At 40.2% G+C, this 18,553-nt stretch overlaps 1 protein-coding gene and 1 long non-coding RNA gene across 2 annotated transcripts; one reads left to right on the top strand and one right to left on the bottom strand.

The window, feature by feature from the left end:
- Positions 1 to 4,571: 4,571 nt before the first annotated feature.
- On the bottom strand, positions 4,572 to 11,366 carry LOC138843823 (uncharacterized). Its single transcript, XR_011378838.1, has 2 exons — positions 11,235 to 11,366; positions 4,572 to 5,213 (listed from the first exon to the last, which is right to left on the bottom strand). It is a non-coding gene; the product is annotated as an uncharacterized lncRNA (long non-coding RNA).
- A 329-nt stretch (positions 11,367 to 11,695) lies between these two features.
- Positions 11,696 to 16,586, top strand: RFXAP (regulatory factor X associated protein). The gene is made up of 3 exons (XM_017350175.3): positions 11,696 to 12,178; positions 14,452 to 14,559; positions 16,476 to 16,586. Exons 1-3 carry the CDS (start codon positions 11,696 to 11,698, stop codon positions 16,584 to 16,586), a joined length of 702 nt encoding a protein of 233 aa, XP_017205664.3.
- The last annotated feature ends 1,967 nt before the right edge of the window (positions 16,587 to 18,553 follow it).

The raw sequence follows: 18,553 nt of genomic DNA, 5'->3' as shown, positions 1-18,553 counted from the left end.
TTTGCCAGATACAGGATGTTCTTATTTCTCATCAGTTTTCAGTTTTTGGCAGTGCCATGAAGTCCAATTCTGCTACTGGCAGGGATTTGAAATCATCCCTGGAGACTTCTCTCAGGTTAATTTATCCTAAGTCTATGTCTTTTGACATAATGCTAACAATCACTGAGACAAGTTCCAGCATTAATGATTTTCCTGCTGAAATTAAAAATAGATTACGTCTTCAAGTCTGGCATCATGGCATAGCTGAATGGGCCACACATGTTATCTCCATCACAGTTCTTTTAAAGGTCATGACAATGTCCCCTCATCAACACCTGTACCCCTAAAAGCCAGAAGCTGAGTGAAGACCCAACCCTTGACTAATAAATTTCTCAATCATGGAGTCCTGGCTCCATGTCACTCTCATTGTAAAAACTCCCAGTTATACTCATTTTAAAGCCAAAATGGGATTACAGACTAGTTCAAGATCTCAGGCTATTAATGAGTCAGTTACTTTTCTTTACCTCTATTGTGCCAACTCTCTACGTTAAACTAACACAGATACTTGAAGGTATCTCATGGTTCACAGTCCTAGACCAAAGGATACCTTCTTCTACATATCATTAAACCCAGAATTTCAATATTTATTTGCCTTTGAATGATCTGATCCATTCTCAAATATATCTCAGCAGTATACTTGGACAGTCCTTCTTCAAGCCTTTAGGGGTAGCCATAATCTATTTGGGAATGTCCTCACAAAGAGACTCCAATTAAAGACTGGAGACATCTACAATATGTAGATGATATTTTCATTTGCAGTCCCTTAAGGAAGACTCAATGGAAATATAAATATCTTCCAGATCTTGAACTTTTTAGGGAAATGAGGATATAAAGTCTCCTCAATCAAAGTTCAGATTTCTAAACAGGAAGCAACCTACTTAATGATACATTCTGGCCCCAGGAAAATGTGCTCTTTCACTTAAGCTAAAGGAAGCTATATGACATGTAGAACCACCACAAAGAAACAGCTAAGGACATTCCCAGGAATGGTAGGTTTCTACAGGATTTCAATTTCAGGATTTGAGTTAATAACCAAACCCTTATATAAGGCCTTAAATGGTCCCAACACTCATCCACTTGAACGAACAGAAGAGAAATATGAGGCTTTTCAGAAGATTGTGGAAATAAAAATAAAGGCTCCTGTATCAGGAATGCCTAATCTAGACAAGTCTTTCACTCTGTTTGTAGCAGAGAAACAAGGAATAGCTGGTATTCTTTCAGAAAAGGATCCACTTTCACGACCAGTGGCCCACTGTTCTAAGCAATTGGATTCAGAAGCCACAGGATGGCCTGCATGCTTTGTAGCTAGAGTGCTTTTGTTGGAGGAAACCACCAAATCGACTTTAGGCCAGCCCCTGGGAGTTCAAATTCTGCACAAGGCACATGGAATTCTAGATATACAAAGTTCTTCATTTAGACTCACCTGACGTAATTCAAGTTATCTCAATGTTAAGTCCTCCATCCAGTTACTCTGTTGGTGTCTGGAGGTATGGAAAGGCTGGACCATTCATGTGTAGAGGCTATAGGGCAGGTCTATTCCAATGGGCCTGATTCACAAGATGAGCCTCTGGAAAATCCAGATGTGTGTTTGATCATGATGGCAGTAGTTTCATAAAGGAAGGAGTCAGGAAGGTAGGATATGCCATGGTGGATCATACTCAAGTGACAGAAACTCAGACATTATCACCTAACACTTCTGCCCAGAAGGCTGAACTTACTGCTTTGACTGAAGAATTATAATCTGGAATAGGCCAAAGAGCTAATATTTAGACAGTCTCCAAATACATTTTCCTTGTGCTGCATATTTAGAGCAGCAATTTGAAGACGAAATGTATAATAACTGAAAGAAAATCTCTCCCATTAAACATGGAAAAGAGATAGAAGAGATTTTAGTTCTCTTACAGGCAGTTTTGGAGCCTCTGAAAGTGGTGGTTTTGAAATGTAGAGTATACTAAAAGGGGAATAGCCACATCATCAAAGGAAATATACCAGCAAATTGGGCAGCAAAGAAAGCGGCTATTCAGGAAGTTTGGGAAATGGCCCTAATACCACAGAGGCGTGCTCTCTCCCCCCACCGTGTGTGTGTGTGTGTGTGTGTGTGTGTGTATGTGTGTGTGTGTTTGGTCCCCTCAAGGTGAGCATCTCTCCTTATTGGATTTGCCACACTCAAAAGTGAATGTGTAATCACTCTCTAAATAAATCTTGCTCTCATTTTTGTACTTCACTTATGTCGCTGCTGTGAATTCTTATTTCATGTAGGAGCAAGAGCCTTAAATAAAACAAGTCAGAAACATATTCCTACAATACTTTATAATAAATCATTAATGTTTGCCTGTACAAGCTCCCACTTTCCCTGTTTCCTTCAAAACACTTAATCAGAGCTATCTATATTTTTTCACTTTTATAATTTTTATCTTGACTCGATTGATAGCTACCTAAGGGCCCAGACTAGTCCCTCTCCCATGTATACTGTTAAACATCACCGTGAAGTTATTACCCAACTGGAAACTATTTGATGATTACTTTTCTTTTTCTTCTTTTAGGAAAAATCAGTACTTCTTTTATTGAAATGTGGTTAATAATCCTGACAATTTTTCTGCCAAATTTCATTAATGCCTGAAGTTCTAGCCTCAGCTCAAAGGCATTTTTGTTATTCTTGAAGAGGGCATAACCCTAAATTTAGCACATTCCCTTTTCTCTTGCCCAACAATAAAAAGCTGTGATGAGAAGATATGAATAATGTAGATGGTATGAAAATATTTCTTTATCTTGTTTGAAAACTACTTCAATTATGATTCTCATTTTTTAAAATTTTATTTTTATGCTTTATTTTTTTTTTTTTGACAGGCAGAGTGGACAGTGAGAGAGAGAGAGACAGAGAGAAAGGTCTTCCTTTTTCCGTTGGTTCACCCCCCAATGGCCACTGTGGCCGGTGCATTGCGCTGATCCAAAGCCAGGAGTCAGGTGCTTCTCCTGGTCTCCCATGTGGGTGCAGGGCCCAAGGACTTGGGCCATCCTCCACTGCCTTCCTGGGCCAGAGCAGAGAGCTGGACTGGAAGAGGGGCAAGCGGGACAGAATCCGGGGCCCCGGCTGGGACTAGAACCTGGCGTGCCGGCACCGCAGGCAGAGGATTAACCTATTGAGCTGCGGTGCCAGCCATGCTTTCTTGATTGATTAAGATTTTCAAGAAAATCCTGTTCCCTGGGATTGCTATACAATTGGTCTAGATAACTCAAATCTTTCATGAGACAAAAGTCAACCCCACAATTGCAGAAGGGTTAAGATAGGAAATAAAGCAAGTGGACTTTCACTGTTATCAAAATAAAACCTTTGTTAAAAGTCAACCAGGTACAGACTAGCAAACCCAAGATAACCTCATGTGAAAGCTGGTAGAAATCTTCCATGTTGAAGAAAAAAAACGAAGAAAAAGTTCTAAGTCCTAAATGTGAAGAAAGTGTACTGATATGTAAGGTGTCCATGAAGTTCTGGATAGTTTCGTTCCCGAAGAAATGGCCTACTCTCATCTGTTCATAGCATCCTGAGCACTTTAAAGGAGAAAGCAAACCAGGAAGATGGGCTGAAGCCCCATTAAAGTAGTCACTGGATTTCCAAGAACCTCTTGAGCTTATCAGGACTCTTGGCATGACCGAGAGTATGGCCACGTGATTGATCACATCGGAAGCATACAGAGACTTTCCCATACAAAATAAGTACCTCATTTTCTCACTGTACTTACCAAAGCAGTGAGGCACAGTAGCACAAAAACTCTATAATAGGACAAACACCAAAGCCATGGAGCTGGCCACCAAGCATCGATTTGGTCCATAAAGCACAGAACTACTAACTCAAAATAATTTTTACAAAGAGTAAGATAAAAGGAAGAAAATAATAATTGTCCAAAACAAGATCTCAGTTGAGCACAGAAATAGTGAATAATAATTAAATGTTGGGGCCAGCGCTGTGGCACAGCAGGTTAAAGCCACAGCCTGCAGTGCCAGCATTCCATATGGGCACTGGTTTGTGTCCTGGCTGCTCCACTTCCAATCCAGCTCTCTGCTATGGCCTGAGAAAGCAGTGGAAGATGGTCCAAGTCCTTGGGCCCCTGCACCCAAGTGGGAAACCCAGGAAAAGCTCCTGGCTCCTGGCATTGGATCAGCCCAGCTCTGGCCATTGCAGCCATTTAGGGAGTGAACCAGCAGATGGAAGACCTTTCTCTCTGGCTCTATCTCTCTCTGTAACTGTTTTCAAATAAATAAAAATAAATCTTTAAAAAATAATTAAGTGTAATTTTCTAAATTTTAGACAGTTACCAGCTCTCATCATCCAAAAACATACCAGCTCTAGTTAGCACTTTGTCTGTGTCATCTCTTTCTCAAAGGCAGTGAAAATTTCTTAGACTTGGGGCTAAGCCTACACAAATTCCTTAAAAGATGAAGTCTGGTTTCCAGTTCCCTACTTTTCACAAAAGTCTCCTGTAATTTTGAAATCAGACTATTTGGTCCATAGGATGAAGGGCTCCCCACAACTCACAGGAACATGTGAAACTGTATTTAGAACAGAACAGGGTCTGAGGATGGCTCAGAGTCATAGTCCATCCTCTTGGGTTGGATATTGCAGGATAAGTTCCTCTCATTTGGGGCAGGGAATCCAAGAGAATCCCATATTTTTAAAGGTGACTCTTCAGGAAGGCATTTCTTTCAATGGTTTGATTCAGTGCTGCTGTCCTCCAAAGTAGACATTTGTGCTCTTTTCAGGGCATAATTTGTTTGTTACCATTCTCTGACATATTTCACCACTGATGTTTAATCACCTTAGTCTATATAAGACCATCCTCTGATACTCAAGTGTTCTGGAGCCTTTAGTATATTGCATTCTAAACTTTTCCTTGGTCAAGTCTGCCACTTTATAGAGTCCAGTATTTTCAGTCAAGGAGTTCATTTTTCAATTTAATTTACTCTAGCTGTGTCTTCAAGCCAGCTTCTCTGCAGGAAACCTCATCTTCACCATCCTCTGTTTATATGTGACAACAGAGCTCTCTACGAGGCAGTATCTGCTTCCAAGATGCAGTTCCTGTTCTTAAAAGTCCTCCAATATGTAACCAGGAAGGAAATCAGTCTTCTTGTGGGACAGTTTCCAGGCTCAGCAAGTGAAAACTCTGATGGAAATGAAGAACCTAAAATATTTTTATTATATTATTATTACTTCAAAATTGAGTATTATAGCAACCTACTACTGCTCTCCTTTATTTTGTATCTTGAAGAGCTGACTGTACAGATACAATGACAATGGCGATAACACAGAATGAAGGGACTAAAAGTGTAGTGATAGTAAATGGTTCACAAACTGGACTGACAGCAATCAGAGTAACTTAGTATTTGTGCCCTCTAGCATGAAAAGGGACAAGCATAAATGAGAAATCAGCAATTGATTATGAAACAAATATATTGACCATCTGACTGGCACAAACCATGACTACTTAAATTACAGCAATAACTTGTCTTTCTGATGTCTCACTTTTCAGAAGGCCTCCCAAGTGTGAGAACAACAAATGTTCAGTGCCTACACTCAGGTGCCAGGTGCAAGGACATCAGTATGGTTTCAAACTGGTTATGCAACTGGAAACCCATTCCTTACCTTTAGCTCACACACCCATAAAAGAGAAGTTGAGCATGACAAAAAAGATAGGAGAGGATTTCTTCTAAGGGCTTTGGAGTTGAATTGTGTTTCCCTTGTTAATAAAACAAATTTTTAATCAATTGACTTTTATTAGTGACTCATGAGTTAGGCAGGATCTCATCTAAATATTTAGACATGTAATCCACTGGGCATGGCAGAAAAGTTGGCTTCTGTAAGGTAGCTTGAGCAGGAACAAAGAGCATAATACAAAAAAAAAAAAAAAAGCAGATAGTTTAGTGTCAAGTTACTTTCTTTTTAAAAAAGTAAATATTTTATTTATTTTAAAGGTAGAGTTAGAGAGAGAGAGAGAGAGCTCTTGCATATACTGGTTTACTCCCCCAAATGGCTGTAATGGCCAGGCCCAAGCCAGTATTCAGGAGCTTCTTCTAGGTCTCCCATATGAGTGGCAAGGGCCCAAGCAGTTGGGTCATCCTCTGCTGCTTCCTCAGGCATATTACCAGGGAGAGGGATTGAAAGTGGAGCAGACAGGACACAAACAAGGCCCATATAGGGCAGCTTAATTCATTATGCTATAATGCCAGCCCCTAGGTATTATAGGGGTTAAAGTGGAGGGGATTTCCTCACTATGCCCTCTAAAACTGGCCTGCCCAGGATGTGGCAGTTATTTCTCCCCTAATTTCCTGGAAAGTCAGATAAGTAACTTACTTTCAGTTCAGTGATCTGAAACTTTAACATGAGTGACTCTTGCAGCCCAGTGAAGGAGCTTCATTCAAATCAATGCCTTCTCATAAATTTGATTTAATAACATCCTTGATTCTTTCAAGATAAATTAATAGGGCTTAGAAATAACATTTCAGATAAATTGCATACATACACCCTAGAGCTTGGGGGATGACAAGCACTGTTGCCTGAATCTTCTTCAAATAATGTCTGAAAACAGAGTACTGGCTAAAGCTGTCTTGTTAGGTGCCAGCATTGTAGACCAGTAGGTTAAACTGCTGGCTGGGAAGACAGCATCCCATATATTAGCCAGGTCATATCCTGGCGGCCCCACTTCTAATCCAGCTCCCTACTAATACGTCATGGAAAGAAGCAGAAGATAGGCCAAGTCCTTAGGTTCACCTTAGGTTCACCCATGAGGGAGACCTGGATGGAGTTCCAGGCTCCTGGCTTCAGCCTGCCTCAGTCCTGGTCATTACAGCCTTTTGGGGAGTGAACCTGCAAATGGAAGATATATCTCTCTCTACATATATATATATACATAACTCTGCCTTTCAAGTAAATAAATATTAGTAAAAAAAAAAAAAAAAAGCTGTCTTGTTAGAGGTTTAAAATGGTGGGAAGAGCATGAGCAACAGAAGCCTACTACTCTTCCCATCCACGGTGGGGTAAGACAGCTGGGCTTGAGTTATTCTGAAAGGACTTTGTCCGAGAGGACCATATATATGAGGGCATTGTGACCCACCAGCAGAAACATGCTAAATAAAGGTTATCACTAAAATCAGGGGAACAGAACTCACAGAAGCACTCAGAAAGAAAACCAGAATCAGGGCAGCAACCACATCAAGGGCCCTAACTACAAACAACAATAGCATTCATCAGGCAAGGTTTTGCTTCTCAGCTTTAGCTCCTCCTATCCTTATGCCTTACTTGGAAGGGTTAATGAAATTGAAGCTGATCCCCAACTCCTAATGCCTTTGATGTAGACTTTATCAGGCCCAGTACATCTCCCTTAACTTGTATTTCCTCTTTCAAGAGAAGCTGACTAATTTAAAGGAGTGACACTTGGGTAAAACCAAAACCAAATCACAAACACTCAGATTGGCCCTGTAGCCTCTATTCTTTCCTTCCAAAAATATTTATTTATAGATTTTAAAGGCAGAGAGAGAGAGAAACAGAGAGCGATCTTCCAACCAATGCTTTACTCCCTAAAGGACCACAACAGGCAGGGCTGGGCCCAGCTGAAACTGTTCTCCCACATCAGTGGCAAGGCCCAAGCACTTGGGTCATCTTCCACCATCCTCCCAGGTACAGCAGCGGGAGACTAGACTGAAAGCAGAGCAGTCAGGGCTGGAACCAGCCCTCTGAAATGGGATGCCAGTTTCACCAGCTTGATCTACTGTTCCACGTCAGCCTGCTGGCCTCTATTCTGAGCAGTTTGGCCCAGATTTCCTCTCCACTCTCCGGTTCACCATGTGATTGCTCTTCCACACCTGCCTCACTATGTCCCTCCTTCACCAGAAGACCCTAAACTGTGAACTTCCAACTGTAAGCTGAAACAAACCTTTCCTTTCCAAGAAGCTCCTCTTGGGTATTTAAGTTAAAGCAGCAAAAAGCTGACTAATACAGTCTCTCTCCTGGGAATACAAAGAACATAAAAGAGGGAACTCCTGGCAGTCCTCATTTCTCAGAAATTTCTTCTTGTCGTCAGATAAGGGAAGCTCTGAAAAAGTTTCTTTATGTATGTCTCGAATCTCAAAAGTCTTCAGCTTAAAATCATCTTTATACCAACTTTGGTGTTCCATCTGGGTGCTTACATGACATAAAGAATGTTTAGTGCACAATTAACCAACAATGATAAAATATACAATTCTCTCTAAGTTCCATATACCATAATTCAATGTGGCTTGCTATTTATTGCAAGAGCCACTCTCAGATTTTATAATTTGTAGTTCTTCAAACTACAAATAAATGTTTGATTTCTATCCAGCTCAATAACAAGTCACCTACATCAACAACAAATGAGTGCATTTTTATGAGGGTATTTTTGACATGAATACTGATTGACATTTTTGTTTACATTGAGAAGAAAAAGAGAAGTGAAACAATGAAGATGTATTAAATCTTTAAGCAATTTCTTTGCTGAATCCAATGGTAGTCCTCAAATACTGAGAGAATATTTTCCCAATTTGGGGGCACTATTCACAATGTGACAGTCATGAACATGCACATTTTTAGGTTTACTATTCATTAACATGTTCAAGAGCACGTTATCCTATTTTTTCCTCATTACTATCACTTTCTTAAATCTAGACAGAGGGGTGGGCATTTGGTGTAGCAGTTAAGATTCCGCTTAGTACACTTGCATCCCATATCGGAGTGCCTGAGTTCAAGTCCCAGCTCCATTCTTGACCACAGCTTCCTGCTAACGTGCACACTGAGAGGCAGCAGGTAACAACTCAAGTAACTGGGCTTCTGCCACCCGTGTAAGAGACCCCAATTGAGTTCCTAGCTGCTGATGTTAGCCTGGCCCAGCCCTGAATGTTACAGGCATCTGCAGACTGAACCAGTGGATGAGAGTTCTGTCTGTCTGTTTCTCTGCCTTTCAAATAAAATAAATAAATAAAAATATCTAGAGACAAATAAACAATATGTCAAACTTTCCCTTGTAACACTTGGCAATTTCTATGATGTAAATATTCCCATCGTGGCTGATTTTAAGAGACCAACATGACATCACTAAAGCGAGTATGAAGAAGAGATGGATAGTGTAACAACATTATATGAATTTCCACATACTGATAGAACAGATATAACCTTAAGGGCACACATAATGGTAAAATGGAGTAAAATATTTAGAAAGTGGTAAATTTTGCATTTTTAATCCTTGTTTCTTACATAACTTAGTTGTAAGCTTATGTAACTTGATTCAACAAAGACAGTATTTATCATTCTGGCTCATAAAGTTCCGGGAATTTTAGTAATAGCTTTTTGTAATGGTTCTACACACCATACTATATTTTATCAATGAGGAAATTAAGCTAAAGAGGCTGTCACTAACATGTTACTAACATATTCTGGCCATACAGGGCAATGCCACCGCCTAGGTGTGTTGAATTCCAAATCTTCTCCCACTGTGCCTCTCCTCAAAACGCTTTTTTAAAAAATGTTTCACTTTATTTGAAAGGCAGAGTGATGGGGTGGGGTGGAGGGAGTGGCACATAGTGTAAAGGAGAGAGGGAAAGACAGTGAGGAAAAGAATTGTTCCATCTGCTGGTTTATACCCTAAATGGCCACAACAGCTGAGACTGGGCCAGCCCAAAGCCAGAAGCCTGGAAGTACATCCGGGTCTTCTTCACGGATGACAGGGGTCCATCACCCACTGCTTTCCCAAGCACATTATCAGAAAACTGAATTGGAAGCAGACCAGCTGGGACTTGAACTGGCACTCTATGGGATGCTGATGCCACATATGTCATCTTAACCCACTGCACCACAACACTAGCCCTCAAAATGTTAGTTGCAATTTACCCCCCTCATCAATCCCCAACTGTCTTTGTATAAATGGATTTATCACTTACTGAATAAATAGTCAATGCTTTCCTTTCATTTTGGTCAAATAGGAAACTTTAGCAGGTGATAGGAAGGAATAAATAAAAAGAGAATATCTACTACTTAGTTTTGTTTCAGATAAAGCAGGATCTGTTTCCTTCTGAGATTTGGCCAAGACAAGATTTCGTGACCAATCATTGCACAGTAACTGTTAGAAATTAGATTTTTTGGGGGGCAGCACTGTGGCGCAGCAGATTAAAGCCCTGGCCTGAAGTGCTGGCATCCCACATGGGCGCCAGTTCTAGTCCCAGCTGCTCCTCTTCCGATCCAGCTCTCTACTATGGCCTGGGAAAGCAGTGGAAGATGGTCCAAGTCCTTGGGCCCCTGCACCCACGTGGGAGACCCGGAGGAAACTCCTGGCTCCTGATCAGTGCAGCTCCGGCCGTTGTGGCCATCTGGGGAGTGAACCATCGGATGGAGGACCTCTCTCTCTCTCTGCCTCTCCTCTCTTTGTGTAACTCTGACTTTCAAATAAATCTTTAAAAAAATTAGTCATTCTATGTTTCTTCTCACACACCTTCATTGCATTTAATAAGAATGTTGTTTAAACTTACCTTCACAGCCATAGCAAAGAACAAGTAATATGGAGCAAGCACTGGCACTGGGTTAAGCGGCTGCTTGGGAGGCCACATCCCATACGGAATGCCTAGGATTAAGTCCCACCTTCCCTATCCATCCAGCTTCTGGCTAATGCAGCTGGAAGGCAACAGACGATGGCTCAAGTACCTGGGTTGAGGCTACTTGGCTTCAGCTTGGCCCAGCCCCACCGGTCGGCCACATTTAGGGGAGTGAACCAGCAGATGTTAAGATTGCCTCTCTCTGTCTCACTCGCTCTGTGTCATTCTGCCTCTCAAATAAATGAAGAACAAACTTTTAAAAAAATCAAATAAATACATTTCCAGGAAAGAAGAACAACTTTCAAGAGTAAAATCATTTAACTCTCAATCCATATACAGCTTGGTGGCAGGTTTGGCCCACTCCTTCTCCACTCGACTATTTTCAAATAAGCCACCTCTGCCCTTATGCACAGCAAACTCATGATACCAGGGATACCAAGTACCCATTTCAGGGGCAAAACATCGTCATGATTAGCATGCTAGCGCCACAAAGCACAATCTTAATTTACACAGCGGAATCCCAATAAGAAGGTGCTTTGAAACGTTTTAGACGTACGGCAGGTTCCGGTTAAAAAAACAACCACAAAACAATGTCTTGCCAAACTCACTTGCAGCAAAGCCACCTGGGTATTGGGGGCACCGGCCCAGCGCTGGCACCACCGGGTCAGGAGCCGCCCATGCGCAGTCGGTGCCGCCAGGTCACCGCTCAGCCCCGCCCTCTGAGAGTAGGGTTCCCTGAGGGCCCGCCGGCGTGGAGACGCTCCCGCGCGGGCCACGGCCGCGCAGGCGCACTCGGGGCGCCTGCGCCAAGCCGCGCCTTATTTTCTCGCGTGTCCGGAGTCCGCGGTTTGCGAAGTGCCGTTGGGCCTCTCAGGTGCTTAAAGTCTGGGGTCGCGGACCCCTACCAAGATTCAGCAGCACGGAGGTGCAGAGTATCGCGGAGGGGCCGGGGCCGGGGCCGGGCGCTGCTGGCGGCGTGCCCCGCCCCGGGGCTCCGGGCCCTGCCGCGGCGCGGGCCCGAACTCCAGCCACTGTCGGGGCCCCGGCCTCGCAGTTCACCCTGCTGGTGATGCACTCGTGTGGGGCGCAGGACGAGGCTGCAGCCGAGGGCGTCCTGAGGCCGGCCCAGGGCTCGGGGGGCTGCGTCGGATCGGGCAAGCCTGTTAGGTACCTGTGTGAAGTGGCAGGGGATGCGGACGAGGAGGCAGGGGAGGACGAGGCTGACTTGCTGGACACTTCGGACCCCCCCGGGGGTGGCGAGAGCACGGCTAGTTTGGAGGATCTGGAGGATGAGGAGACCCACTCAGGGGGCGAGGGCGGCGGCGGAGCAGCGCGGAGGCGAGGCAGCGGCGGGAGCGGCACGAGCAAGACTTGCACGTATGAGGGCTGCAGCGAGACCACGAGCCAGGTGGCCAAGCAGCGCAAGCCTTGGATGTGCAAGAAGCACCGCAACAAAATGTACAAGGACAAGTACAAAAAGAAGAAGAGCGACCAGGCCTTGAATTGCGGTGGGGCCGCCTCGGCCAGCAGCACCGGAAACGTTAAACTGGAGGTATCAGACCCTGTCGGGACCCCGGGGAGGAAGCAGTGGCAGAAGAAACCCTACTCTTGCCGCAAACGCCACCCCCAAGGCCTGCCACCTGCTCCCACAGGAGCCAGGTGGCTGGGGCTGGCCTAGTGGCCGAGAGGGAGTGCCTGCACTAGGGACATATGCAACATCTTAATTTGTTGCAGCCTTGTGATAAGCGAGTAAATTTTCAGCAGACCTGTCATAAGGATATGGATTGGGAAGAGATAGCAAATGATTTATCTGATTTATGGCTGTGGGAATAGGCAGAGAGGCTTAGGAATCTGGATGAAATTAGTGCTTTGGAGAAGGTACCTCTTTTGTTTTCAGCATCCTGTTCTCAGTGTCCTGTGCTTAGTACCCTTATTGCAGTACTCTTCTGCTTAGTACCCCGTTTGCAGGACTTCCCATGCTGCGTGTCCTGTGTCAGTACCCCTGTGCTGGATGCCTTGTTCTCACTGTCCCTTTTCTTCATACTCCTAGGGGAAAAGATTAAATGATAGATAATGGGCTGTAAACCTCAGAGGACTCAAGATGGTTTGATTAGCACTGTGTTTAAAATTAAAGCCAGTGCTCTGGAGTTGCACTTCTGACTGCAGATCATTCATTTGAATGGCCTTGAAGTAGTTATAAACTAAATTTCAGCTTATTCATTTGTAAAAACTGGCATAAAAATAGTACCGAGTTCATAGTGTTACTGGGACTATGTAAGAGATTCCACATAGGATTGTTCACACAGTGTCTAGCAGATAGTGAAAGTCAAAAAACCATAGCCATATTGTTGACATTATTAGCACTGTATTTTGATATTGTTAAAAATAAGCAGCTAGTTTATCCCGTATGTTTAATAAGACTTGTAAGTCCCCCGTGCATAAGATTGAATTTTGTTAAAAAGTGATCCAGAAACTAATAAAAACTTAAAAAGTTTTAAAGTGAAAGCTGCCCTATGATCTATTTCAAATATTTTTAAGTTTCTTAGTTTTAGGCTGAACTTGAACAACGGCACTTTGCTCAAATTTCACTCTTTGTAATTGTTTTCAAATGTCACAGGCACTTCGCCTAATTCACACTGGTTAGGGTACTGAATGCCCTTTCTTTCCCTTTTATCCTATTGAATTTTAATACTGGGATATAGGAATTCCTTTGAGAATTTGATGAAACCCAGTGAAGACTCCTCCTAGAGAAATGCACATGAGTAGATATTTAATTTTGCATACAAATTCATGGAGTTCTAGACCCTGTGGATTTGGGCTAAAAATATCCTTGAATGCATATTCTTATGAAATAATACATTTTACTAACTCTTGATTTACAAAGATTTAGAGACAATTCAGAGGCCAGTACAGAGAAGGCCAAGAGAGAAAGCAGCTTGAATAATAACAAATAAAAGGGAAAGATATTAAATTCATATATAGCATGGCTTAGTGGTAGAATTTTTTGTAGTTTTTTGTATTTGCTCAGTAAGGCTATTTGGCTGTGGTCACTGGTATGTCCTAGTTTAAGAGAGTCAGAATGTTTTAGTTAACTAGAACAGAATTTTGTTATAGCAGGAAAATTTTAAGTGTTTAAGATTCAGTCAAGTGACTAGGGGTACACATTTGGTAGCAAATGCATATTTGGTAGTAAATGGGTAATGGGGTCATTTTAGGACAATATTTTTTCAACATCAGTGGCAGGAGACTGCATCAGTGCATTCTAGCCTTTTCAAGCCAGTTTATAATTTTTCTCTGAATGACTTCCAAATTTTTAAAGCTTTTATCAATTGTGTCTTTCAGCAGTCTTTATTACCCTTTTCATCTTTTTCTTTAATTGGGCAAAGAACTATCTATTATAGAGTGTCTCATTTGCAATATGTAAATTGTGTTTGAGTTCATTTGTTCCAAATAAAGGCAGGCAAACTCTCAAGTTTTGGCCTGCATGCCTTTCATGAAGAGATTCCACTTGGCATTTTTGAAATATTGAAACAAGCTAATAAGAAACTCTTTGCCTTTCTCCTCCCCCCTCTACCCCCACTATTAATTTTGAGACCCTTCTGAAGAATCCAGATTGGAAATAGTGGTGGGAGAGATGAGAGATAAGGACTGTTAAATAAAAATCAACTGCCAACATCTTGCAGTGTTTTCCCAAAGTTTCACAGTGACTGGGCAAAAGGAAGAGAAGCAAGGATCTATTCATTACCTCATTGCAATGCCTATAATTGTGGACTATAATATTATGTTAACTGTTAATCTCATTTGCATTTTTGTCATTTATCCCAGGAAAGTGCAGATAACTTACTCTCCATTGTTAAACAAAGAACTGGATCTTTTGGGGATCGTCCTGCAAGACCTACTCTTTTAGAACAAGTGCTAAATCAGAAGAGACTGGTAAATATCTATGAAGTGGTTGCAGATCTACTGGGTGTAAATGTAACTGTTTAGATTTTTAAGGTTCTAAAACTTGCTAAACTGTTCAGCAGAATTGTGTACCTTTTTGCCACCAATGCACACTAGAGTCTGATGAATGCTCCCCAAAGACTAAAAGAGCAGAGACATTTTAAATTCTGCTTCTTCATTGACTAAACCTTGAATATCTGAGCAAGAGGTAATTTTAAAACACATTCTCCTTGTACTGACTTCTGAGGATTATGGAATAATGCTTTAATAGTGCTAAAGACCAGTATTTAATAAAGATCTGGATTATTAATTTGATGGAACACATCACACCTCAGTCAGGAAAGAAAAGATTTTGCAATAAATACTGGAATAATTGGATGATAATTTGAGGACAAAAATTTAATCACATCACATTGTTCATCAAAATTAATTTCTGATACAGTCTTAATATTTAAACAAAGTAGAATTGGGACTTTAATCTCAAAAATCTAGAATGAGATTTTTTTTAACTTAAATGGACAAAATTACAGAGAAAAAATTATAAATTTACTGCATAAAAACAAGTGCTATAATCAAAAATGGTGGCAAAAATAAAAAAGGTAAGATACAGGAAAAATATTCACAACAAATTTAAAGGATTATGATTACCAAAGCTTATATATTTATTATATAAAACATTCATAAAATTTGGTGAGGTAAAAACCTGGGCCATGATACATTGCACAAGATATAAACAGAAAAAAAGAAAACAAAATACTACCACTAACTCATATGGATAGATTAAATATCAGTAAACATGATACAACTAACAATAAGTGAAAATTATTTCAGTGATTTTGAGGACTGCTGCCAATGGCATTGTGTATTGGTACAGTACTTCTAGGGAGTAATTGGGCAGTATGTATCAAGTCTTTAAATGGTCATTCCTTGTGGCTCAGAAATCAACCCTAATGTGAAGACAGTCATAGAAAATGAATCCTAAATATGAATAAAGTCTTAACTGGCTAGGGTTATTGCCAAGAATGTAATTATCAGAAATGGTAAAATAGTAGTTGAGATAACTTAAATGTCCAACATTCTCATCATAGCTAAGTAGAGTTACTTATTGGGACATTATGTTGTCTTTATATGTAATTTTTTAACCAAACTAATAGTAATTGAATGTATATGAAATAATACATAATCCACAGTATTTGAAATTTTAAAATCAGTATTTATTGATAGTATTTCCACTTTGTTCCATTTATCTTTTTCAATTTATTGGGACCTTCTTTCTTTGTTAATTTGTATGAATATTTTGTTTAATAAAATCATATTAACTGTAATCTATTATATGATTACAGCTATGTTTAAAAATGGTAACTGCACAAAATGTATTTGTTGTTTGACAGTAGTTGTATTCTTTCTATTCTGAAATTTTCATAATATGCCAATATTACTTTTATTTATACATATACACAAACATACATGCATATACACAATTTTTGATTTCTTCATGAGACTTAGTGGGCTACTAGGAAAATCTTGAATTCTAGTACTGGCTTATGTGTGTGCAAACTGGCATTTAATTGTGATTTTCACGTGTGGCCCCTATTTGGCCTTACCGTTTGTTCCTATATCTTTCAAGATAATATTTTGCTGGCATATTAAAAAAGCATTTCCTTAGTATGCAAAATCTGGTAACCTCAGGCTTCACCCATTATTTTTAGGCTTTTGTGTTTTGATGTATGACATCAGCTTAATTATGGTGTATCAAATACAAACGTGAATTGGATTCAGGTACATTTTGTTTGGTAAGCATATTGTATTTTGTGTAATGATACATGAGAGTAATTCTGTAGCATTAATACAGTCTTAGCACATAAAAATCATGTTATTAATAATTTTTTTTCTTTTTTCTCTTTAAGTCATTACTGAGAAGTCCAGAAGTAGTGCAGTTTTTACAGAAACAGCAACAACTATTAAATCAGCAAGTTTTGGAGCAAAGACAGCAGCAGTTCCCAGGAGCACCAGTGTGAGGGAACTTATCAAGAATATCTACATGTTTTTTATCTTATTGTAATAGATGAACATATTTTTATACTAAAGATCAATGGTAAGATATGCCAGTAGAACATACACATTTCCTGTAAATGTATGTGAGCATTTGAGGATAAATAAGTATTGCACTTTGTGCATTTGATCCTTTCATATCATCATAAGTTTGAAGAAATTGGCTTATCTTTCCAAAGAAACATTTAATTACAGTGGTTTTTAAAATATGTTTCTCTTCAGTCATTGTTACTGAAGATAATGAAACAGTTACTTTCTGTGGAAGTCATGAAGTTAATATATAATAGTCTTGAATAATCTAAGTCAGTGGTTCTCATCAACTGGCATTTGGAAATGTTTGAGTATGGTTTTCAGTTGTCACAATGACTTTGAAGACTGTGGGATTTTAGTGTGTGGGCCAAGAAAGCTAGATGTTCTGCAGTTCCTTGCATAGTCCCACTTGACTAAGAATTATTTCACCCACAATGCCAATAATACTCCTCTTAAAACACTGATAGCTACTTGTGGTGCTAACATGTAGTTGGGGAACCTAGAATTGAGTTTTCATAATAACCTTTCTTTGCAGTTAATACTGGAGCTGTCAAAAGAGGTAAGCATGTTTTGTATCTCTAAGGAAAGTGGCCACTGTTTGCATGTTAAATCAAAGATGTGTTGGTAAAACCTAAAAGAGGGACTAAATATAGTGGAACAAATGCATCTCTAAAGTCAGCTTGTCAATTTCCTGTTACCTTTCAGTGTTGCTCTCTCTTAAAGCAGACACTCTTATATGTTGAATTGTAAACAGGATAGGTGGATCTCAGCCCACCAATGACAGGGCAAAATTATTTTTCTTATATTCATTTTTTATTAAAAAAATTAAAAGGAGGTCCTGCAACTAAGAATAACACTCCAGCATTTTGTCAGTGTTTTTCAAAATTGAGCTATTTTACAACCATGTTGTTCCTAAATACTGTTTAAAGAATGATAGCTTATCTGGATAGATACTTTTTTATTGTATTTTCTCCTAGGAAAACCCTAAAAAGGCAAACCTACTAATAAGAGTAACAAGTCAAATGTTAAAAGAGTATATTCAAGTATTAGGATAATAAATATATGTGTCTCAATATGAATTGTGCAGAAGTTGTGAATTTTGTGGATTTTAAGCTCTGAAATATGTATCATGTTAAAGTCAATCATGGCTGTTCTAAGAAGTACTTGTAGAGAGAATGTTAATTTTTTAATGTGTGTTTTATACTTATATATCTGTGCATAAACAGTGTTATCAAGATTATTCATTAAAGTCCAATTTTATTGACTTCTGAATTGTTTAGTTTACTTACTCAGTTTCTTTAATTGCTTCACACTTAGTTAAGAGGAATTCATTTACTTTTTATTTGTAACTTCTTGTTTTTTGTCATGCTTATGGTGTTGGAAGCTTTATTGAATCCCTAGAGCTTAAGGTACCTTTCATGGTGAAGAAAACTTAGCTTATTCCTCTTCAAATGGATTAAGAATAGGAAAGAAGAGAAAAAATAGGGTAATGAGAGCTGAGTAGAAAGAAAAATGACTGCATTTATATGTTTATAAGAACTTGTGAGGATTAATACAGGGATCTTTAAAAAGTTTATGGAAAATATTTTTTTAAGATTTTTTTTAATTTATTTATTTAAGAGGTAGAGTTACAGACAGAGAGAGAGATGGAAAGAAAGGTCTTCCACCCACTGGTTCACTCCCCGAATGGCCGCAATGGCTGGAGCTGGGCAAATCCAAAGCCAGGAACCAGGAGTATCTTCTGGGTGTCCCACGTGGGTACAGGGGCCCAAGCACTTGAGCCATCTTCTACTTTCAACTGTTATCCCAGGCCATAGCAGATAGCTTATCGGAAGAGGAGCAGCTGGGACACAAACTGGCGCCTGTATGGGATGCTGGTGCCTCAGTCAGAGGCTTGGCCTAC

This window comes from Oryctolagus cuniculus, chromosome 9 (assembly GCF_964237555.1).
Source record: "Oryctolagus cuniculus chromosome 9, mOryCun1.1, whole genome shotgun sequence".
NCBI classification, from domain to species: domain Eukaryota; kingdom Metazoa; phylum Chordata; class Mammalia; order Lagomorpha; family Leporidae; genus Oryctolagus; species Oryctolagus cuniculus.
Note: the sequence above shows the minus strand (reverse complement) of the source record. Positions and strands in the feature narration are given on the sequence as shown.

Bases quoted from the DNA above. Each gene is read 5' to 3' on its own strand.
- RFXAP (XM_017350175.3), top strand. From the start codon at position 11,696: ATGCACTCGTGTGGGGCGCAGGACGAGGCTGCAGCCGAGGGCGTCCTG. The intron at 12,179-14,451 runs GTATCAGACCCT...CATTTATCCCAG, and splicing joins CCGGAAACGTTAAACTGGAG to GAAAGTGCAGATAACTTACT. The intron at 14,560-16,475 runs GTAAATATCTAT...TTTCTCTTTAAG, and splicing joins TGCTAAATCAGAAGAGACTG to TCATTACTGAGAAGTCCAGA.